Source organism: Canis lupus, chromosome 21 (genome assembly GCF_003254725.2).
Source record: "Canis lupus dingo isolate Sandy chromosome 21, ASM325472v2, whole genome shotgun sequence".
Taxonomy (NCBI): Eukaryota; Metazoa; Chordata; class Mammalia; order Carnivora; family Canidae; genus Canis; species Canis lupus.
The window spans coordinates 686,787-712,555 of NC_064263.1; the positions used below are offsets into that span (position 1 = coordinate 686,787).

The 25,769-nt window shown below is 35.2% G+C and overlaps 1 protein-coding gene across 2 annotated transcripts in view; it reads left to right on the forward strand.

The window, feature by feature from the left end:
* Positions 1-25,769, forward strand: part of PGR (progesterone receptor) — a 116,909-nt gene that overhangs the window by 67,642 nt on the left and 23,498 nt on the right. For both annotated transcript variants that reach the window (XM_025420899.3, XM_025420909.3), the window contains exons 4-6: positions 6,331-6,636; positions 23,829-23,973; positions 25,414-25,544. In XM_025420899.3, the coding sequence (XP_025276684.1) occupies positions 6,331-6,636; positions 23,829-23,973; positions 25,414-25,544 (582 nt within the window). The remainder of the gene's footprint in view (positions 1-6,330; positions 6,637-23,828; positions 23,974-25,413; positions 25,545-25,769) is intronic.

Here is a 25,769-nt window from a genome sequence, read left to right on the forward strand (position 1 = left end):
TGCAGCTATGAAACTTTTGCGCATTCTATCCCTTGAAATAACATTCATCAGGATGAGTGAGAGATAACTATTAAGTCAGTCTTTCCATCTGCTTTCTAGTGCTCCCATGTCCACTTCCTAGTATCTGAGTCTTCCCTTTTTTTAGGGAATGCATGTATATTATCTCCTAAGGTTAGACACAGTAGTTGGGAGAACAGTACAGTGAAAGGTGGTTACTGTACCCCCACCAGTAGTCTCTACTTAGATTACCCAAACCTCCAGATGCTATTATTTTTCAGAAGTACATAAATAATATCATAATTAATGCAAAGTTATTCAATCTTGTTATTTAATTCTGTGTACTTTTTGCCATTGTCTATTTTCTCAACAAAATGCTAAAAGTACAATTATATGAAGTTCAATAGACTTGTATTTATTTTTTGTTCTTTGTTTTTATTGAAGGATAGCTGAATACAATGTTATATTAGCTTCAAGAGTACATCATAGTGATTTGACAATTCTATATATTACTCAATGTGCATAAGAATAAGTGTAGTCACTATTTCTCACCAAAGAAAGTTATTACAATATTATTTATGATATACCCCTTGCTGTACTTTTTATATCTGTGACTTATCTTATAACTGGATGTTTATACTTACTTATTTTGCCCAGGCCCCAACCCACTTCTTGCATTCTTCTTCTTCTTTTTAATTGAAATATAGTTGGCACACTGTGTTACCTCAAGTTCAGTTATATAAAATAGTAATTCCCCATTATGTTATACTCTGTTCACAAGTGTAACTACCATCTGTCATCATGCAGTGTTGTTAGAGTACTACTGATTGCATTCCCTATGCTGTAACTTTTACCCTGGTGAAATATTTGCTACAAAACTGGAATCCCATGTCTCTCCCTCTCCTTCACCCATTTTACTCTCCCGCATTCACCTTCCATCTAGCAACCATCAGTTTCTTCTGTGTATTTATGTCTGTTTCTGTTTCTTGATTGTTTAATTTTTTTTGTTTTTAGATTTCACACATGAGTGAAATCATACAATATTTGTCTTTCGTTTAGCATAATATGCTCCAGGTCCATCCATGTTATCATAAATGGTAAGATCTTATTATTTTTATGAGCATCGAGTAGTATTTCAGTGTGTGTGTGTGTGTGTGTGTGTGTATGTGCATGTGTGTGGTGTGTTTCACATTTTTTTATTCAGTCATCTATCACCAGACCCTTGGTTTGTTTCCATATCTTGGCTGTCATTAATAATGCTTCATTAAACATAGGGGTTTATAATGTCTTTCCAAAGTATTTTTTTTTTCATTTTCTTTGGGCAAACATTCAGTAGTGGAATTACTGGATCATATAGTATTTCTAATCTTTTGAGTAATCTCCATACTGTTTTCCATAGTGGTTGCACCAACTTACATTTCCACCAGCAGTGTATGAGGATTCCCTTTTCTCCACATCCCACAAACACTTGTTATTGCTTGTCTTTTTATTCTAGCTATTCTGATGTAAGGTGGAAGATTATATTTCCTTGTACTTTTGATTTGCATTTTCCTGATTACTGATGTTGAGCATCTTTTCATGATTCTGTTGACAATTTGTGTGTCCTTGAAAAGAACATGGTTCAGATTCTCTGCCCATTTTTAATCGCAGATTGCTTTTTTTTCTGAGTTGTAGAAATTCTTTATATTTTATATATATTAAACCTTTACTGGATATGTCATTTGCTAATATCCTCTCCCATTCAGTAAGTTGCCTTTTTGGTTTGTTGAGTTTCCTTCACTGTACAAAAGCCTTTTTTTTTACTTTGGTGTAGTCCCAATAGTTTAATTTGCTTTTGCTTCCCTTGCCTGAGGAGACATATCTAGAAAAATGATGCTAACGATGATGACAAAGAGATTACTGTCTATATTTTCTTTTAGAGGTTTTATGGTTTCATGTCTCCCATTTAGGTCTTTAATCCATTTTGAGTTTATTTTTGTATATTGTGTATGTGGTCAGTTTCATTCTTTTGCATGTGACTGTCCAATTTTCACAGCACCATTTTTGAAAAGACTGTCTTTCCCCCTTAAATATTTTTGCCCTTTATGTGGTAGATTAATTGACCTATAGGTGTGGGTTTATTCCTGTGCTCTCTATTGTGTTTCATTGATTGGTGTGTCTATTTATGTGCTGGTACCATAATGTTTTCATTACTGTAACTTTGTAGTATATCTTGAAATCTGGAATTGATATATCTCTAGCTTTGTTCTTTCTCAAGATTTCTTTGGCTATTCAGGGTATTTTGTGGTTCCATACAAATTATAAGATTATTTGTTGTAGTTCTGTGAAAAATACTATTGGCATTTTGATAGAAATTTCATCGGGATCCCTGGGTGGCGCAGCGGTTTGGCGCCTGCCTTTGGCCCAGGGCGCGATTCTGGAGACCCGGGATCGAGTCCCACATCGGGCTCCCGGTGCATGGAGCCTGCTTCTCCCTCTGCCTGCGTCTCTGCCTCTCTCTCTCTCCTCTCTGTGTATTCTCATAAATAAATAAAATCTTAAAAAAAAAAAAAAAAGAAATTTCATCAAATCTATAGATTGTTTTAGGTAGTTTGAACATTTTAACATCAATTTTTCCAATACATGACCATGGTTTATTTACCTATTTGTTTGTGTCATCGTTTTCTTTGAACAATGCCTTTAAGTTTCATAGTTCAGGTCTTTTACCTCCTTCATTAAATTTATTCATAGGTATTTTATTCTTTTTGGTTTGATTGTAGATGGAATTGTTTCTAAGTTTATCTTTCTGCTACTTCATTATTAGAGTATACAAATGTAACAGATTTTGTTATATTGATTTTATATCCTGAACCTGTACTGAATTCATTGATTACTTCTAATAGTTTTTAGTGGAACCTTAAGTATCTATTATCTATCTAACTATATATATATATATATATATATATATATATATATATATATCATGTCATCTGAATTTGTGACAGTTTTACTTCTTCCTTACCAATATGAATCCCTTTTGCTCCTTTTTTTCTCATCCAGTTGCTGTGCTAAGATTTCCAGTAGAGTGTTGAATAACATTGATGAGAATGGACATGACATCCTTGTCTTGTTCCTGATTGTACAGGAAAGACCCCGTGTTTTTCACCTTTGGGTATGCTGTAAAACTCTGGGTTTTTCATATAAGGCCTTTATTATGTTGAGGCATATTCCTCCTAAATCCTCTCTTTTGAGAGTTTTTACTATGAATGGATGTTGTATTTTGTCAGATACTTTTTCTGCATCTTCCAAGGTGGTCATGCAATTTTTAATCCTTCTTCTTATTTATTTGATGCATCACTTTGATTGATTTGTGAATACTGAACCACTCTTGTATCCCCGGGAAGAAATCTCACTTGATTATGCTGCATAATTTTTAATGTATCATTGAATTCTATTGGCTAATATTTTGTTGAGGATTTTTGCATCTACAGTCATCAGAGAAATTGGCCTGTAGTATCTTTATTTGGTTTTAGTATCAGGTTAGACCTGGCTTCATTGGATGAATTTGAGATTTCCTCCTTTTTTAATTTTTGGAATAATTTGAAGATAATATGCATTAACTTTTCTTTAAATGTTTGACAGAATTCACTGGAGAGGCCATCTGGTCCTGGACTTTTGTTTGTTAGGAGCGTTAGATTGCTTATTCAATTTTATTGCTAGTAATTGGTCTATTCAACTTCCCCTTTACTTCCTTATTCAGTTTGGAAGATTGTTTATGTTTTCAGGTATTTATCTCTTTCTTCTAGGTTGTCCAGTTTGTTGGTCTGTATTTTTGTGTAGTAGTCTCTTATACTCCATTGTATTTCTGTGGTGTCAATTATTTCTTCTCCTTTATTTCTGCTTTCATTTATTTGAATCCTCTCTATTATTCCTTGATGATTCTAACATTTTGTCAATTTTTTTTTTACTTTTTTAAAAATCAGCTCTTAGTTTTATTGTTTTTTTTCTATTGTTTTTAGTCTTTTTTTTTTTTTTTATTTTGCCATAATCATTATTTCTTTCTACTAGCTTAGGGATCAATTTGTTCTTTTTCTAGTTCCTTCAGATGTAAGATTGGATTCTTTATTTGAGATTTTCTTATTTCTTGAAGTAGGCCTATATTTCTATAAACTTTCCACTTAGAACTGCTTTTTCTACACCCCAAGGATTTTGGATCATTCTGTTTTCATTTTCATTTCTCTCCATGTATTTTTTTTATTCTGTCTGTGATTTCTTAGTTGACCTGATAAATTGTTTAGCCTCTGTGTGTTTGTGTTCTTTCCAATTCTTTTTCTTGTAACTGATTTCTTTCTTTCTTTCTTTCTTTCTTTCTTTCTTTCTTTCTTTCTTTCTTTCTTTTTTTTTTTTTTTTTTTTTTTTACTGATTTCCAGGTCTATATCATTGTGGTTCATCTGATTGGGGCTTTCTATTCTTCCTGGACTTGGATGTCTGTTCTCTTGCTCATATTAAGGAAGTTTTCAACTATTATTTCTTCAAATAACTTTTTTATTCCTTCTTTCTCTTGTCTCCCTCTGGGATCCTTAAAAGTCAAATACTATTACTCCTTATGATGCCATGGAGTTTCCTTAACCATTTTTCACTTTTTATTCTTTTTTCTCCTTCCCACTAAGCCTGGTTGCCTTCCATTACATTCTCTTCCGGATTCTGCATCCTCTAGTCTGTTACTGATTTCTCCAGTATATTTTTTAAAATTTCAGTTATTGAATTCTTCGTCTCTGACTCATTCTTTTTGTACTTTCCATTTCTTTATTGAAGATCTAACAGATTATCCACATTTTTCTCAAGTCCAGAGATTTTATGACTATTACTTTGAATTATTTATCATACATTGGTTATTTTCATTTTATTTAGCACTTTTGCTGTAATTTTGTCTTGTTCTTTCATTTGGGAAATATTTCTCTGTGTCTTCATTTTGCCTATCTCCTATGTTTGTTTATATATATTAGGTAGGACAGGTATGTTTCCTGGTATTGAAAGTAGTGACCTTGTGAAGAAGAGGTCTTGTGGTACACCACAGCACAATCCCCCCTGGTCACCAGAACCATGTGCTCCAGGGCTGCCCTTTTATTTGCTGTGTGTAGCTGCTGTTGTGGCTAATCTGCAGTTGCTTCCAGCCCAGCCAACTGCAATGACCCAGTTTGCCTGCTGTGGGCACACTGGACAAAGTTTGGTCTTTTGACACACGTTTGACGGTCTTTTCTGAGGTTACTGGGGGCTCATTTGTGGATGAGGTCAACAGTCAAACCAGATGTCTGCAATTAGACACTCTGCCAGTTTCGGATGCATGAAGTTGTTAAGGCTTGCTCCCTGCACAGGCAGCTAAGAGGCTATCTGCTGGAACCATGGGCATGCTGATGTATGAAGTTATCTCCCACCCCCTTTCCAGATTCAGAGTCACTTTGGAGAGATACCTACTGAGGTGGGTCGGTCCACTGGAGAATGCTGTTGGGCACACCATTTTAGCAAGGTAGATGGAGAGTATTTGTACTAGTTCCTACAAGAATAGGCATTTAGCCCACTGGTATTGAAATTAAGCCACACTGGTATTGAAAGCCCAGTGTTGTATGCCATTTTCCCAGTGCAGGTGCCCAGTGCTAGGAGTGCCCAGCTCAAGGGAGTCTGCTTCTCCTGTTTTTCCATGCTTGTGATGCCTCTCCCTTTTGTGGTCAGTCCCACTAAAGGCTCAGTTCCCATTTGTGTCTCCACCCCTCTTACGCTTTTCAGTGTGCCCTCCTCTCCACAAATAACTGTGGAAGGTCTGTTCTGCCAGTCTTCAGGTCATTTTCAGAGTTGGTTGAATAGATGTAGCTGCTATCTCAGTATGCCTGTGGGACAGAGTGAGCTCAAGATTCTCCTACCCCATCATCTTACACTACTCTGGGCTAGCTCTCAACAAATTCCTAAAAAAATAAAACCCAAATAAAGATTCAACATTTACTGAAAGCTATGTTTTAAGTAATTTAATATGTAGTATTAGCTTTTGGGAGGCAGTTTAGTTGAGCTTAGATTCTACTAGATGCCATTTGTCTTTTCATACATGTTGCTTGCAAAGTTCCTTAATCCTCCATTTGATACTGGTTTAAATATTCACACCACACCAACCCAGGAAATGCTGGTATAATTAATCTTCAATCCAAGTCTGAAACCTAACATTTTACTTATTCAATTTCATTTTATTAGATTGATGCTAAGACCTACAATGCTATAATTCTAAGACTTAAGAAAAATAATAGTCTGCTGGAAGATTTAGTTGATATGTATTTACATGATCTTTTCTCTTTTTTTCTTTATAGGTCGAAAATTTAAAAAGTTCAATAAAGTCAGAGTTATGAGAACATTGGATGCTGTTGCTCTCCCACAACCTGTGGGCATTCCAAATGAAAGCCAAGCTCTAAGCCAAAGAATATCTTTTTCACCAAGTCAAGATATACAGTTAATTCCCCCATTGATTAACCTGCTAATGAGCATTGAACCAGATGTGATCTATGCAGGACATGACAACACCAAACCTGATACCTCCAGTTCTTTGCTGACGAGTCTTAATCAACTAGGCGAGAGACAACTTCTTTCAGTAGTCAAGTGGTCTAAATCATTGCCAGGTAATAATAATTTGTATATAAGATACAATGAATATTTTACCATATTTCTTGTACTAGTAGATTGTTAAAGTCTGTATGGTAAATTAAACATTGTATAAACAGCATGTGATAGTATGCATTTCAGCAGTTCAAAATACTTGTCTAGGATCCTACTGTGTCCTGTGGAAATACCAAAGTCATATATAATACTTTGAGTCTTGAGATTCAAGAATTACATGCATGAAGCATTCAGGTAACAGCATAAGTTTATGTGTTCAAGCACAGATGTTATAGTAATTTAGAGAAAGACAAATTGACCATCTTAAAAATGTTTAGTTCATTCTAAGTGCTTATTTAACCAACCTCAAACAGCTGAAAATAAAACTGAATGTGTCTATTCATATAACACATTATATGAATAGTATAATAAAATTTATGGATAGTATTCAGAGTAGAGTGGGGTATTTAAAGTTATTTAAGAAACATAATTTACAGAGGCACCTGAGTGGCTCAGTGGTTGAGCGTCTGCCTTTGGCTCAGGTCATGATACTAGGGTCCTGGGATGGAGTCCCACATCAGGCTCTCCACGGGGTGCCTGCTTCTCCCTCTGCCTATGTCTCTGCCTCTCTTTCTGTGTCTCTCATGAATAAATAAATAAAATCTTTTAAAAAGAGAAACATAATTTACAAATATATTTAAATAATTTGGGTATAGGCAAATGAATTTCCTTCTAGTCACTATTTTCTCTAATTTATTTCAGACAAAGCAGGTAACAGTGAGAATCTGGCTTGTACCATCATGAAAGGATTTAAATCACTTTATTTAAAAATTAGTTTTGCTTCCTCAGCACAGAGCCATACAAGGATGCAGCTTTTACTTGGCTAAATCCGAGACTACAGAGCCAGGAGAATACATGGGTAGCCATTAATCCCATAATTAAAAATAGTGCATTTTTAAAAATTATATTCTCTTCACACCAAAGATATTCTTATACTTTTTTGGACCCGTTGATTTTTCCAGTATCTGATCAAGAATTAAACATATTGTGCCATTTAGTCTCCAGGTAAATTCAGTAGTCTTTCTTAAAGATTCTTTTCTCAATTTTCCTTAATATACTTTTGTTATTATTTTGCCTGAAGGATTTGAAATTCAATAGATCACTTGTTATTCAAAATTCAAGGTTATGTGAAACAGAAAGGAAAATAGATTCCTATTTGTTGGATCTTTTTTAAACAATACAGGTTGAGAAAAAATGTAATAAAATTCACTGCTCTATGGAGATAATAAGTAATTTTATAGAGAAATCCAAATACCCAAGTTCTTATTAGCTTCATTGTTGCTGAAAGTCTTGGGCAGGTAATTTTTTTAACATTAGAAAATTTCTGAATTTTTAAAACTTACTGTAAAGTGGTTATCAAATTTGATAAATCTTTATTAAATTAAGATATTAGAATAGGATTGATTTTTTTTCTGTTTAAAAGTAGGAGTATTTAAGCATGGGTTTAACTTTTCTTAGTTTTTATATTATTTAGAAAAGATGGTTTCTTTGGTTTTGATTGATATGGCTTACTTTTTTTACATTTTGGAGGTTCTTTACTGTTGAAAAAGATTCTACTATCAGTTGGTAAAGTTAGAAAAGAACCAGTTATAGCATAAAAGATAATGTATTCACTTTGGGTAAAAGCTAGTGAACATTTTAAGTTGGAATATTTACCTGTGAAGATTTTTCATTTTCTTTTTTTTTTAAGATTTTATTTATTCATTAATGAGAGACACACAGAGAGAGGCAGAGACACAGGCAGAGAGAGAACCAGGCTCCATGCAGGGAGCCCAATGCTGGGACTCCAGGATCACGTCCTGGGGCGAAGGCAGTTGCTCAACCACCGAGCCACCAATGCCTCCTACCTGTGAAGATTTTTTCATCCTCACATTCTCAAAAAGAATGAGAGGAAATTTTTACACTGAATTTAGAGGCAATCTTTTTAATGTTGCAAAAATGTAATTTGTATGTAAGTAAAAAAGAATGGTGGCATCCACCAGTATTATAGGTACCATTTCCATTAACTGTTACAATAAGAGAAGCTTACTCGATAATCTAATTTGATAATTTAAATGAGCAAATGACTGTGTGGCCCATGATCTACGTATGCATGGTCTGTGTACTGCATGAATGATGAAAATGGTCAATGAAACAGAGTGATTATATTTAACTCTTTGAAAGGACTCATACATGTAAAGTAATCTGGTATCATTAGCTACTCAAACTTTTCAATTGACTTTAAGCCAGAATACAGTTTTGACTCACTTGATTCAGTCAGTGTCTGTTGCATACCTGCTGTGTGCATGGCCTGATGATTAAACAATAGTGTTAGAAAGGAAATCCAGAAGTGTGGGCTCATAGTGTGAACACATTTTAGTGCAACACATCATAGCATTGGGTCATCAATTTTGCACATGAGAGAAACGTATTTTATCCATTCACTCTACATGTTGCTTGGCCTATGAAAGATAAAAATTTTGTTAAATGAGACCTATTAAGTCAGGATGTCATGAACAAGGGATAGTGGAAAGGGAAGTGCAGGGGGATGGGATGATTGGGTGATAGGCACTGAGTGGGGCACTTGATGGGATGAGCGCTGGGTGTTATGCTACATGTTGGCAAACTGAACTCCAATAAAAAATATACAAAAAAATTAAGTCAGAATGTCAGTTTACTTATTTATAGTGCAAAAGAGATGCTGCTAGTAAAACATGTTGACAGGTCAATACAATAGGAAAGTATATTTTGGAAGTCAGATTAAGATCAGATGCAAAATAATCATAACTAAGGTAACAATATGCCAGAAGGCTCAAAGGCGTATAAGTACATGTCCCCGAAGGGATGCTAGTTGCCTGGTCAAGGCCTCTTCATTTCTTCTTTGTCTGCGCTCTTCTATTATCTTGGCCCATTATAGTAATTGCAGCTTGTCTTACATCTCTCATGATATTTTAGAGATATCATTGCTCCTAATAATGGAGACTTGCAAGATGCTTTAGTCTCATAACACATTTAAAATGATCTCTTAGGGGATCCCTGGGTGGCTCAGTGGTTTGGCGTCTGCCTTTGGCCCAGGGCACGATCCTGGAGTCCCGGGATCGAGTCCCACATTGGGCTCCCGACATGGAGCCTGCTTCTCCCTCTGCCTGTGTCTCTGCCTCTCTCTCTCTCTCTCTCTATCATGAATCAATCAATCAATCAATCAATAAATAAATAAATGTCTTAAAAAATGATCTCTTAGGATACGTTACATCTGACATATCTATTATGTGAATGATTTTTTACTTTTAGCTATAACTTTATTATTATAAACTAAATTCAGGAGAATGGAGGAGGTAGAGGATCTTGAGCTCACTTCATCCTAGGAATACACACTATATCTGTATAACTCACTCTGAAAATGACATGAAGCCCTGCAGAACATAGCTTCCACAGTTATTCATGGAGATGAGGCCACATTGAAAATAAGAAGAGGGCAGAAACATGGTTGAGATCCAAAGCCCCAGCAAGACTAGCCACAAATGGGAGAGACACTACAAGCACAGAGAAATGACAGGAACAGACCCCTACTGGACACCCTCAGCACTGAGGACAAGCACTGGGAAGATGAATCCTCATAACCTCTAGCTTTGAAAACCAACAGGGGTTAACTTGGCAAGCTTTGAAAATCAATTGGGCCTAACTCTGGATATATTTAAAATCAGTGGGCTTAGCTCTAGGAGGGCTAAAGGCGAATAAGAAACTAATCTTCCCTCCTTAAAGAGCTAATATAATAAATAACCCAACTGACCCAACACAGCATATAGCAGCAGTTTGAATAGTACCTGGGGTATATGTGGAGAGTATATTACTAATCTTAGAACATGGGCTAGAGGAACATAGATCTACAGGAGATTTCTTCAGGAACAAAAGTGCTGGCAGACACCATCTCTCTTCTCCTCCACCAGCCTCACTCTAGACTGCTAGATACTTTTGGATACCAGAAGGAGCACCATCTATCTTACTAGCAGCATGTACCCAATTTATGTTCCCAGGCAGACTCACCCCTTCCATCTTGCCCACTTCAGCAATCATTCCTCAAAAGGGATCCTGCCCTGACACACTGTGCAAGCAGCCCCAGTAAGGACTGACACCACTCCAAAGTAACTCCTGCCCTGGGGATTGTAGGAAATAACCCCATATCCAGCACATGGGCAGTTCCAGCAGCTGACCATTTTAGCTGGCCACACAGTGATAACACCGTTTACTTTGCCTGTAGCTGTGGCAGACATACTGAGTGGAAAAATCTGGTCTGACTGTCAGCCCCAACTACCACAGAAAGCTCCTCAGGGGGCCACATATGGAGAGCACTCTGCCAATTGATGTCCATTTAATTGCAGCACAGAGTGCAAACAGCTAGCCTGACTGCTGACATTGCCCACCAACAAGCCCATGGTTATCTCAGACACACCCCACAGAAGCACAGGGACCAAACCCTGTCCTATGAAACCACAACAGGTAAAGCCAGTAATTGCAGCTGACTGGACTGAGAACTAAGTCAGCTAGTGGCTCAGCCACAAATGTAGTGCTCACATAGCCCATATCCAGGAGACACCTCTGGAGCACATGGTTCTGGTGAACAGGGGACATTGACTACTAGACACCACAAGACCTCTTCCTCACAAGGCCACTACTTTTAATACCAGGAAACATAGCTAACCATCCTAATGCCTATAAACAAACAGAGTTAGACAGAATGTGGCAGAGGAATATGCCCCAAATGAAAGAACTGGACAAAATCACAGCAAAAGAACTAATTGAAATGGAAATAAGTATTATGCCTGTTAAAAAAATTCAGTAATGTCATAAAGCTATTCACTGGACTTGAAAAAAGTGTGGAAGGGAGTGCCTGGATGGCTCAGTCAGTTAAGCATCTGCCTTCAGCTCATGATCTTGGGTCCTGGGATTGAGCCCCATGTTGGGCTCCCTGCTCAGGGGGCAGTCTGCTTCTCTCTCTCCTTCTGTCCCTCCCCACTGCTCTTGTGCTCTCTCACTCTCTCTGCTCTCTCAAATGAATAAATAAAATCCTTTTTAAAATTAAAAAAAGAAAAAGATTGGAGGATCTCAGTGAGACCTTCAACAAAGAGATAGAAAATATAAAAAGAACCAATCAGAGATGAAGAATTCAATAACTGAAATAAAAAACACTCTAGACAGAATCAACAGCATATTAGACAATGCAGAAGAACAAATCAGCATCTGGAAGACAGACAAAGTAATGGAAAACAACTGTAAAAAGAAAAATGAGTAATAAAGAATTAAAATATGGTTAAGGGAACTCAGTGACATCATTAACTGTAATAGCATTCACGTTATAGGAAATCCAGAAGGAAAAAAGAGAAGACAAAGAAAACTTATTTGCAAAAATAATAGTAAATCGACCAATTACAAACCCAGTATGGACGTTAAGGCACAAGAACAGTAAAATCAATTATGTCTACAAAAATCTAGGAAGTCACAAAAGGATGTAAAATATGGCATGGCAGAAAATGGGGAAGGGAGTAAAAATATAGGACATAAATGTGTTCAAACTTAAGTAATCATCAAGTTAATGGAGATTGCAATACACATAGATGTTATATGTGAAACATGTGAAACCAATAGTAACCACAAATTTAAAACCTATAATATATACACACACGAAGAGAAAGGAATCCAAGCATAACACTAAAGAAAGCCATCAAATCATAAGGAAGGAAACAAAAGAAGAAAGAAACAGAGAACAAAAGCAACCAGAAAACAAGTAACAAAATGGCAATGAGTGCATACTTATCAATTATTACTTTAAATCAAATGGACTAAATAATCAAAAGACACAGGGTGATGGAATGGATTAAAAAGAAGGCCCATCTGTATGCTATCTACAAGAGACACTTCAGACATAAAGATAGATACAGATTGGAAGTTAAGGGATTAAAAAACATTTACCATGAAAATGGATACAAATAAAAAACTAGAGTAGTAAACAAGCTTTAACAGACATAAAGGGAGAGATTGACAGTAATACAATAATAATAAGGACTTTAACACCCTATTTACATCAAGGATAGATCAATCAACAAAGAAACAATGGCTTTGAGTGACACATTAGTCCAGATGGACCTTACAAATATATACATAATATTTCATCCCAAAACAGCAGAATACTCATTCTTTCAAGTATACATGTGACATTTTCTGTGATAAATCACTATAGGCCACAATACAATTCTCAGTATTCAAGAAGATTGAAATATGATGTCATTCATCTTCCCACCACAATAGTATAAAACTAGAAATCAGCTACCAAAAATTATCTGGAAAGAACATAAATACATGGAGGCTAAATAACATACTTCTAAATGATGAATGGTCAACCAAGAAATCAAAGAGGAAATTAAAAAAAAAAACCCGGAGTAAAAGAAATTAAAAACACAACTGTGTAAAATCTTTAGGACACAGCAAAACTTCGGGGGTGGGGAGGGGGGGAGCTGCAGATACAGACCTGCATGAAGAAACAAGAAAAATCTCACACTTTGCACCTAAAAAAGAGAGAAAGAACAGAGACCAAAACTAGCAAATAAATATTATGGCAGAAATAAATGAAATAGAGACTAAAAAAGTAATACAAAAGATCAATGAAACCCAGAGCTTTTTCTTTTGAAAATTAAGGAAAATTGGGGATCCCTGGGTGGCGCCGCGGTTTGGCACCTGCCTTTGGCCCAGGGTGCGATCCTGAAGACCCGGGATCGAGTCCCACATCGGGCTCCCGGTGCATGGAGCCTGCTTCTCCCTCTGCCTGTGTCTCTGCCTCTCTCTCTCTCTCTCTATCATAAATAAATTAAAAAAAAAATCATTTAAAAAAGAAAATTAAGGAAAATTGATAATCTTGAGCCATATTTACTAAGAAAAAAAGAGGACTCAAATAAAATCAGAAACAAAAGAGAAGTGACAACCAAAACCACAGAAATGTAAAGGACTGTAAGAGAGTATTGTGAAAACTTACATGCCAGCATATTGGATAACCTAGAAGAAATGAATAAACTCCTAGAAACATATAACTTTACAAAACTGAATGAGGAAGAAATAGAAAATTTGAACAGACTAATTACTAGTAAGGAAATTGAATCAGTAATAAAAAAAACTGAACAAACAGAAGTCCAGGACAAGATGGCTTCACAGGTGAATTCTAACTAGCATTTAAAAAAGAGTTAATACCTTTTGGTTTTCAATTTTTTTCCAAAAAATAAAGAGGAAAGAAACTTCCAAATTCATTCTACAAAACCAGCATTACCTTGATGCCAAAACCAAATAAAGGTGCTACAAAAAAGGTAACTGCAGGCCAATATCTCTGATAAATACATGTATACAAAAATCCATGACAAAATATTAACAAATTGAATTCAATAATACATTTAAAAATTATTCAACATGATCAAATAAAACTTATTTCAGGGATACAAGTTTGGTTCAATAATACAAAATTAATGTGATACATTACATTAATAAGAGAAAAGATAAAAACAATATCATCATCTTAATAGATGCAGAAAAAGCATTTAAGAAATTACAACATCTCTTCATCATAAACTCAACAGAAAAAGTTTGAAGGGAACATATTTCAATCTAATAAAGACATATATGAAAAACCCACAGGTAACATCTACTTAATAGTAAAAACTGAGAGCCTTTTTTCTAAGATCAGGAACAAGACAAGGAATTCCACTCTTACCACTGTTATGCAATATAGTACTAGAAGTCACAGCCTCAGCAATTCAGACAAGAAAAAGAAATACAAGACATCCAAATTGGTGAGGAAGAAAAAAAACTGTCATTTTACGCAGATGGCATGATATTATATATAGAAAAACTCTAAAACGTCTACCCAAAACTATTAGAACTGATAAAATATTTAATAAAGCTTCAAGATACAAAATTAATATATAGAAATCAGTTGCATTTCTATACAATCATAATGAAGTAGCAGAAAGAGAAATTAAGAAAACATCACCATTTACAACTGTACCAAAAAGAATAAGATATCTAGGAATAAGCATAACCAAGGAAGGTGATAACCTGTACTCTGAAAACTATAAAATACCAATGAAGGAACTTGAAGATGGCACAAATGAAAAGATATTCCATGCTCATGGATTGGATGTTCATATTACCCAAAGCAATCTACAGATTTAATGCAAACCCTATCCAAATAACGGCAGCATTTTCCACAGAACTAGAACAAACAGTCCTAAAATTTGTGTCCACAGATGAACCGAAATAACCAAAGCAATCTTGAGAAAGAAGAACAAAGCTGAAGAGTTCACAATCCCAGACTTTAAGAAATAGTACAAAATTGCAGCAATCTAAACAATCTAAGCAAGGTACTGCCATGGAATCATACACATAAATCAAAGGAACTGAATAGAAAGCCCAGGAGTAAACTCACAACTATATGACCAATTAATCTTCAACAAAGAGGGAAAGAATATATAATTGGAAAAAGTCTTTTCAACAAATGATGTTGGGAAAACTGGACATGCAGCAGCAGAATGAAACTGGACCACTTGCTAACACTATACACAAAAATAAATGCACAATGGATTAGGACCTAAATGTGAGAGCTGAAACCATAAAAATCTTAGAAGAGATACAGTAATTTCTCTGACATCAACCCTAATGACAATTTCTTAGATGTGTCTCCTGGGGCATGGGAAACAAAGGCAAAAAATAAACTATTGGGAGTACATCAAAATAAACTTCTGCACAAAAAAGGAAACCAACTAACAAAACTAAAACACAACCTACTGAATGAGAGAAGCTATTTGCAAATGACATATCTGGGGATCCCTGGGTGGCGCAGCGGTTTGGCGCCTGCCTTTGGCCCAGGGCACGATCCTGGAGACCCGGGATCAAGTCCCACATCGGGCTCCCGGTGCATGGAGCCTGCTTTTCCCTCTGCCTATGTCTTTGCCTCTCTCTGTCTCTCTCTCTGAGTGACTATCATAAATAAATTAAAAATAAATTAAAAAAATAAAAATAAATAAAAATAAAAAATGACATATCTGATAAAATATCAGTATCCAAAATATATAAAGAACTTATGCCAACTCAACATCAAAAAACCCAAATATCCCAATTTAAAAATTGGCAGAAGACATGAATGGACATTTACTTCTTCAAAGAAGACATCCAGTTGGCTAACAGACACATGTAAAGATGTTCAGCATCACTGGGAAATAGAAACCAAAATAATGATGAGATATCACTTCACATCTGTCAGAATGGCTAAAATAAAAAGGACAATAAATAACAAATGTTGGCAAGGATATGGAGAAAAAGGAACCCTCACATACTATTGGTGGGAATGTAAATTGATGCAATCACTGTAGAAAATAGTATGGAGTTTCCTCCAAAAGATAAAGATAGAAATATCATATGATCCAGTAATGATATTTCTGGGTATCTACCCAGAGAATGCAAAACACCTTTTCGAAAGGATATATACACCTCTATGTTTATTGCAGAAGTATTTACAATAGCCAAATTATGGAAGCAGGCTAAGCATCCATCGATAGATGAATGGATAAAGAATATTGGTATATATATGTATGTGTATATACACACACACACACACAATGGAATACTATTCAGCTATTAAAAAGAATGAAATCTTGCCATTTGCAACAACATGGATGGAGCTAAAGAGTATTATGCTAAGTGAAACGAATCAGTCAGAGAAAGACAAATGCCATGTGATTTCACTCATATTTGGAATTTAAGAAACAAAGAGCAAAGGAAAAAGAGAGAGAGAGAGACAAACCAAGAAATAGACTCTTAACTGTAGAGAACAAACCGAAGGTTACCAGAGGGGTGATGGATGGGGGGATAGGTGAAATAGGTGATGGGGATTAAAGAGTACATTTCTCATGAGAAGCACTGAATAATGTATGGAAGTGCTGCATCACTATATTGTACACTTGAAAGTATATAATACTGTATGTTAATTATACTGGATTAAAATTATACTGGATTTGAAAAGATATCTTTTCAAATTAGTGTTTTAATTTTCTTTTAAGTTTTTAATTAATTAAATAATGCTGCAGTAAACACAGGGATATATATCCCTGTGTTTACTGCAGCATTATTTACAATAGCAAAGACTGGAAGCAGCCCAAGTGCCCCATTAATAAATGAATAAATATAGAACATGTCATATATTTAAAAAGTGAGATTGTACCATTTGCAACAACATAGGTGGAACTAACAGGTATTATTCTAAGTGAAATATATCAGAAAAAGAAAAATACTATATGATTTCAGTTATATGTGGAATTAAAAAAAAAAAGGAAGAGACCAAAAAAAAAAAAAAAAAAAAGACTCAAAATAGAGAACAAATTGGTGGTTGCCAGAGAGGAAGTTGCTAGAGCGACATGTGAAATAGAGGGCTCTAATAGGTACAATTTCCAGTTATGAAATAAAGAAGTCATGGAGATGAAAATTATAGTAAAGAGAATAAAGCCAGTAATAGTGTGTGAACATTGTTTGGTTACAGATGGTGACTATACTTAACAGTGGGGGAGCCTTGTATAATGTACAAAATTGTTAAATCATTATATTGTATACCTGAAACTAATATAACACTGTATGTTAGTTAAATTTTTTTAAAATATAAACTCTGTATGTTAGTTAAGATATATTTCTTCTCTGAAGGAACTTTCAATCCAGTGGAATAAATAAGATACTCAAACAACTATAGTGATGTGTGAATGTGACATAAGATACAAATATAAAGATAAGAGAGACAGAAGACACTTTTGGCTTCAGGGGACCAGAGAAGGCTTCAGAGACAAAGTGTTAATTACATTTCAACTTGAAGGAGAAATGAGACTTTGGAATAGTGTAACTTATAATGTAAAATAAGGAAACCATGATGTTTGGTGAAATAAGGAAACCATGATGTTTGGTGAATAGACTAGCGTAAGAGTGATTCTCCATCTTTTCAAGTATAAGGGTCCCTTTGTAACATAAAAAAGTATTATCATACCTTCCCCCAAAGCATAGTAATGAAAACATTTAATTGAGAAAATACATTTGTAAATATGTTTTCCCAAACACTACTACAGTAAGTATTGGCATCCTGGGGGTTTCGTCACCCAAGTATTAGGAAGTTACTGATAATAAATTTATGTTGGGGAGAGTAAGTGAAGGAAATTTAGAGGCATAAGTTATGGGTTGATCAAGGAGGATCTTGAAAGTCAAGGCCAGCTTTGGAAATTAAATTAATAAGTACTTATTCCCAATTCAATTTCATTTTGAAATATTCTTTATCCTTTATATCAGGATATTATAGCAGAATTTATGTGACAGGTTTGAGGGAAATATTTCCTTTTTATAAATTTTGTCCTGATTCTTGTTTATTCTAGTTTATTTTGTGAAAAACTCTATGAGGATCAATGCTTTAACATTTTTAAACATTGCATTTTTTAATACATATCTTACTTCTTCATCCTAGTTAGCCAGACTACTTGCAATCAACAGTATCAGAACACTGGAACAATCTTTTGCCTTGCTTCCTGCCTTCGAAGTATCCCAAAATAGCTTTTGAGTCAGGGACAGCCACCACATATGTGACAAAGAATATTTTCTTTCATCCCAAATAAAATGAATAAATCAAATTACTGCCCCCAAAAAAAGTGATGGGAAAGAAATGAAATTAGCCTATGAGTAAAGTCAAGCTTTGGTAATACTTTTATGAAGCCTCTCAAAGATGACTTTTTTTCTAGCCTCCTATTCCACTGAATTACTATTGCTGATGTCAACAAAATTTTTTATCAAATATAATGAATACCTTCAGCTTTTAACATGGTTTGCATGCCCTTGAAGCCTTGACAAAGTACCATTTCTTGCTGATACTCTTACTTTGGCATTTATCATTTCCCTTCAGGTAGATATGTTTCTCTCAATGTGCACATTTTGTTTCCTTTTTGGATTTGTTTTTCCATTCACATGATAAATTTGGCATTTACTCCAGTAGTTTCTAACTCTACACACACTAGATGAGCCCATTCACAACCTTGTCTTCAACTACCACTATATTCTGGTGATTCCTAAATATGTAAGTATCAACCTAGACCCTCTAATGAACTATTGAACCAGGTATTTCAATTATTTATTATATATTTCCACCTGGATGATTTCCAGGTCAGCATGGCCTTCTCCATAAACCTAAAACCTTTTTCTTTATCTTGAAATAGTGCATCAGATAGAATCTTGGGCAATGAGGGGGGCACTTGGCAGGATGAGCACTGGGGGTTATGCTATATGTTGGCAAATTGAACTCCAATAAAAATTTTTTTAAAAAAAGATAGAATCTTGGGTATCGTACTAGGCTCAATTTTCTCCTTCACCTCTTGTCCAATTAGTTATCAAATTCTGTCAACTCCACTTACTAAATATAAATTTATGATTGATTATATATACTACTTCCACTGCTACTTCCCTAAATTAGTTGAGGTTTCCTAGATTTCAACTGTAGCTCTTTTAGTAGCCCTATTGCTGGTTTCCCCCTACCACCAAACAGTCCTTTTCTGCCACCAGAATCATCTTTCTAAAAATAATTATAGTCAATTATATTATTATTCCCTTTCCTTTTCATAACAAAGTTCAAACTTCTTAACCTTAACATCCAAGATTCCTCTGTGAATTGGTTCCTGAATTTACAATATTATCTTTCATTCTTCCTCTCCACGCAGCTCTAAGTTTCAATACTCACAATGCTTTTTGCTCAGTATCTTGCCTCCTTTTGCCCATATTGTTTCCCAACCCAAAGATCCTCCTCATTCCCCACATTTTCATCCCTAGTTAGGGATGGCTGGTCAGTTGGCTGGTCCCTAACTAGCCTTCAGGATTATAATTACCTGTCACTTCCCCAAGGATGAGTTCCCTGTCCTTCCCAGACTGAGTCATTGGCCCCTTGGCTCAATCACATCACCTTTGCCTTTGTCAACCGTACTATCACTCTGAGTTGTAATTATGTTCTCATTTTCTGTCTCATCAGATTGCAAGTATTAAAGGTAGAAACATCTTTCTAATCTTTGTGCCTAGTTGAAACCATAATGCTTCATCCAGAGGGATGCTTAAATAGTGTTTATAGAAATTTAAATTATGGAATTGATACAAATGGAACTGTGCCCTCTTAAATCATTAGCCATCAAGTCTTTATTCATAAAAAAAATCATATACATGTTGGTGATTATACTTATGCTGTAGTTTATTTGCACTCCTCAAAGTTCACTCATACTTTGTGTTAGAAGGTGCTGAGATATTTAATGTTCCACCTTTGTTGTCGATTAAATGTTTCAGTACACGACAGTTTTTATAGCAGCATAACCTATATATTTTATCAAAACTCTGGAGGTAATACAGGAGAACTTAGGTCTTGCATGCCATGTGTTAGCATACACGTCTTTAAGCATTAAGGATTGAACAGCTTGTAACAGAGTTTTTGCCAGAAATTATCAGGTCAAGTCACTTAAAAGGAAAGGGTATTTTTCTTTATTACTTGTTAAACGCAATTAAGGATCATCCATCACTTTCTATGTGAAGTTTTTCATTTTGATCATCATTGCAAATGTACTGACTTTACCTGATCATTATCATCAATGGGAATTTGATCTTAGTGTTCCTGTCTTTGTTTCAGTATAAAGTAATGAATGATATTACAATTAATGGGGAAAAAAAATCACACTTCTGTACCAGGCATGTTCAAGTCAATTTAACAGTGTACATTTATCACAGATAAGCCCTCTAAGAGGTGGTTATTTTAAAAGCTATTTTTCTGAGTTGTTTTTCAATCTGTTAAATGGAAATAATATACTTTCTGCTATAAATATTGGTAAAATTTCAAAAGTTTTAAGCTATTTCAGCAAGATTTGCCTTTTATATTATAATCTACTAAAAATGTTCCTTTATTTTTATTTCTTATTAATCCCAGAATGCAAAAAAGAAAACAAGCAACCCCACCCCCAAAATAAAGGGTAGGGTAAAGTAGACACAAACATGTAAATGTAAGTAGAATATGTTTTTTAAAAAAAAAACAAATGAATTAAGTGTTATATTATGATGTAAAAATTTCAAATTAGAGATTAACATGAAACAAAAGCCTGGAGTGAAAATATATAGTAGGTCAAATATTTAAGTAGTATGAAAATTTCTTTAGAAAGTTATGAAATTGACTAAGAAAGGAATAAAGAATGAAAATCTGTTCCTGAAGATGATAGTGATAATTTATTTTTTTTAAAGATTTTATTTATTTATTCATGAGAGACACAGAGAGAGACAGGCAGAGACACAGGCAGAGGGAGAAGCAGGCTCCATGCAGGGAGCCCGACATGGGACTCGATCCTGGGTCTCCAGGATCACACCCTGGATGGAAGGCAGGCACTAAACCGCTGAGCCACCCAGGGATCCCGATAGTGATAATTTATTAATGTTTTAATACATCTGAATAATTTAATCTAGCTTTCAATGAGCTTGTTAGGTTTTTGTCCCTACCCTATTTACCCTATTTCTCTGCCTCTATTCTCAGTAATACTGTTATCATCCACCATTCCTGCAAAAATACTGAAACATCTGTGAGGCAACTTCTTCCTATTTACTTATAATCAATTGCCAAATCTCTTTGATTTTATACTTTAAATATTTCTCTGATGTAGTCCCTCCACTATAAATCTTCCTGTTGACTTATTTCAGACTTTTATCATCTCTCACATGGCCTTTGGCAATAGTTTCCAAATTTTTCTGTAACTCCCAATTTACTCCCTTGAATCTATCCTCTACATGGCTACCAAAAATCTCTCCATAACACAAATATTTAGGCTATGTCATATTGTTGTTCCTTAATAGACATATCTGATCACAGCCTCCCAACTCCAGATTTACCTCTTTGCTTCTCCCTCCTTTAAGTTCATCAGTGCTGGGCTGGTGATCTTCTGCAAAACAGGCAAAATGGGAATTGAAAAAAGGTGGATCCTTTGCTGTGCAAAAGCTTCTTATCTTGAAGTCCCAATAGTTCATTTTTGCTTTTGTTTCTTTTGCCTTCGTGGATGTATCTTGCAAGAAGTTACTGTGGCCGAGTTCAAAAAGGGTGTTGCCTGTGTTCTCCTCTAGGATTTTGATGGAATCTTGTCTCACATTTAGATCTTTCATCCATTTTGAGTTTATCTTTGTGTCTGGTGCAAGAGAGTGGTCTAGTTTCATTCTTCTGCATGTGGATGTCCAATTTTCCCAGCACCATTTATTGCTGCTCTGCTTGCCATCAGGGAAATACAAATCAAAACCACAATGAGATCCCACCTCACACCAGTGAGAATGGGGAAAATTAACAAGGCAGGAAACCACAAATGTTGGAGAGGATGCGGAGAAAAGGGAACCCTCCTACACTGTTGATGGGAATGTGAACTGGTGCAGCCACTCTGGAAAACTGTGTGGAGGTCCCTCAAAGAGTTAAAAATAGACCTGCCCTACGACCCAGCAATTGCACTGCTGGGGATTTACCCCAAAGATACAGATGCAATGAAATACCGGGACACCTTCCCCCCGATGTTTCTAGCAGCAATGTCCACAATAGCCAAACTGTGGAAGGAGCCTCGGTGTCCATCGAAAGATGAATGGATAAAGAAGATGTGGTTTATGTATACAATGGAATACTCCTCAGCCATTAGAAATGACAAATACCCACCATTTGCTTCGATGTGGATGGAACTGGAGGGTATTATGCTGAGTGAAATGAGCCAATCAGAGAAGGACAAACATTATATGGTCTCATTCATTTGGGGAATATAAATAATAGTGAAAGGGAATAGAAGGGAAGGGAGAAGAAATGGGTAGGAAATATCAGAAAGGGAGACAGAACATGAAGACTCCTGACTCTCGGAAACGAATTAGGGGTGGTGGAAGGGGAGGAGGGCGGGGTGTGGGGGTGAATGGATGTCGGGCACTGAGGGGGGCACTTGACGGGATGAGCACTGGGTGTTATTTTGTATGTTGGCAAATTGAACACCAATAAAAAATAAATTTATTATTAAAAAAAAAAGAGGTGGAGAGAATATTTTGACCATTGAGTCAGTGCATTTGCTCTCTCCCTACCATCCTCCCTCTATCTCCAACACTGGAACAGGGCCTAAAAGAGGTTGTAAAGGTATGAAAGATCAGAGGATTCCTCTCTCTCAACACACACACACACACACACACACACACACACACACACACTCTAAACCTCTTAAACCACATGGCCATTTAAAATGAGACTGAATTGTTCCAAAAAAAAGTGACCATAAAACTATGGAATCTACCTAAGGCATAATTAAAGGATATTAAATGCAAATCAAACAAAATTGAAAACAGTGGTTTTATAAGACAAAATCAGCTTATTTTTAAATCCCAAAGATTTAAGATTCTTCAACAATCTGAATACACTCTGCTTGAGGGTGATCTCCTCAGGAGTTATTCCTGACCTGCCTCCCAATTCCTGATGTATTCCCTGTTAACTTTCTGTATCACTGAATTTATGTGCTTGTCTTTCCTCTTGGCTTGTGAGTATCTTTTAAGGGCAAAGTTTCAGTCTTTCATCCTCTTAACCATTTTAACACAGTGCCTAGCGCACAAGTGAGTCTCAATAGATGAATGTTGTATGTGTCACTGATGGACGATGGTCAATTAGTGAATTCTCAGAAATGCTAAATAACAGTGACCAGTTTTATTTTATTATTTCTTAAAAGATTTTATTCATTGATAAAATGAATAGAGAGAGCACAAACGGGGAACAGCAGGCAGAGGCAGAGGGTAAGGGAGAAGCAGGCCTCTCAATGCAGGGTTTGATCCCAGGACCCTGGGATCATGACCTGTGCCCAAGGCAGATGCTTTACTGACTGGGCCACCCAGGTGCCCCCAAAGTGATTAATTTTAATTACTTCAAAGTTGTTCCTTTTTAATTTCTCAGGCACTACTATGTATTAATATTTCCTTATTTGTCGTATAAAATACATTGAAATTGAAAACAGTATATTACCTTACTTACATCTATTTTCAAATTTCTATGTATTTTCAACATTTTAGCACAAGTGATTTTGGAGATCATTTTATTTAATTTGTTTTGTAGGTTTTCGAAATTTACACATTGATGACCAAATAACTCTCATCCAGTATTCTTGGATGAGCTTAATGGTGTTTGGACTAGGATGGAGATCTTACAAACATGTCAGTGGGCAGATGCTATATTTTGCACCTGATCTAATACTAAATGAGTAAGTAGTAACTTGATTTTTCATTGTATTATCACATAAATGTATATGTAGGATAATCTTGAAAATTACATTCCAATAGAGGTTTATACATCTATAATAATAGAATAGATAGAATTTTCCTGTAAGGTTTACCAGAATTATCTCAGGATATAGCTTGATATAACAAAATAAATAAAATTGTATCATTATATCAGTAATTTGATATTTGGAGATTGCCCCTTTTGTTTCAATATATAGTAGTCATCTCAGATCCATTTTTTTAAACTTTAAAAATGTATCAAGAAATATACTTAAATATACTCAAAATGAAATATTTAGTTTACCAAATTAAAATTTTATACCTTGGTACTAATGAAGATAATGATGAAAATTAGAAGTATTTTTGGTTGAAAGTATCGACTTACCTTCAATGAGTAAAGATATTATCTTTCCTCCTAGAGGAAATATCAGACTGGTAAGTTATTTTAAAGATTGAAAGATAAATATTTCAATTTTATTGGCTATATTTAAATTACTATAACTAATTTTCTACATACAACCTTAAACTGAATAAGAATTTTTTCATGGAAATATTTATGCTATTCAAATGATGAATGCTGACTCAGAATTAATGACATATTAAGTTACTTTTGTCTTTATAGTTAACAAGTAATTTTCATATATTTTATTCCATTTAATCCCTTGAAACAGGGAAGGAATCAGTGTCCTTCATTTTACAGGTCAGGAAACAGGCTCAGAGAAATTACATGTCCTGCCAAAGAATATGAGTGAGAGTCAGGATTAATTTTAGCTCTTCTGAGCCAAAATCTAGTTTTCTTTTTACTAGCTGCATGTGACTAATGTGGGTATTGTAGAACAGCACATGGTTGAGAAAATACCTTTAAAAAAATTTCCTCAATCTTCACAATTAGTGTTCAACCTTGTCAATTATTTAATCCTTTGTAATGTTCTCTTTTCTTTGTCACCATACATTTCCCCTAGAATAGTTCTTAGTGTAACTTCTACCCTGAATACACTGAACTACTCTATGTTCTTCAGTTCCTGTGAATTGAATCCATTCTCCCTTTGGATTAGACACAAAAAAATATGTACTTTTTAACAGAAAAAAATAATCAATAAATTTATGATTCCCTGGGTGTTCCTCAGCTCCACATTCTCAACTCCTTAAGTTTTTAAAATATAATAATAAAAGTGAGAATATTAATTTTGGTCAATATGTATTTAATTGATTTCCTAACTTTAAAATTTCTTACCCTCAAAAATTCAGTATTGTGAATAGAATAAACTAATAAAAGTTTATTTTGATTACAAAAAGACATTTTCTGTAATATGTAAGTTACCATATTTCATTTTCTCTGATAAATTACACAAACTCGCTAAGACATTGTGTGTTTCTTTTTTCCTGTTGCTCTTTCCTTTGTGTGTTGTGTATGATACAAGACAGAGGATGAAGGAATCATCATTCTATTCATTATGCCTCACCATGTGGCAGATCCCACAGGAGTTTGTCAAGCTTCAAGTTAGCCAGGAAGAGTTCCTGTGTATGAAAGTATTGCTACTTCTTAATACAAGTGAGTACAAGCAACTTTTACAAGACATTTACTTTCTTAATTTTTAATTCATTGGAAGTCTCAAATGATAATATTGAAGTTTTGGAATATAGGTAAGGTCTGGAGCTGATGACCAAGAAAGAGTTCTTGAGAAGTTTTTGGTGCAAAATGGTGGTTTTATTAAAGCCCGAGGACAGGACCCGTGGGCAGGAAGAGCTACTGCCTGGGCCTGTGAGGGGTGACTGA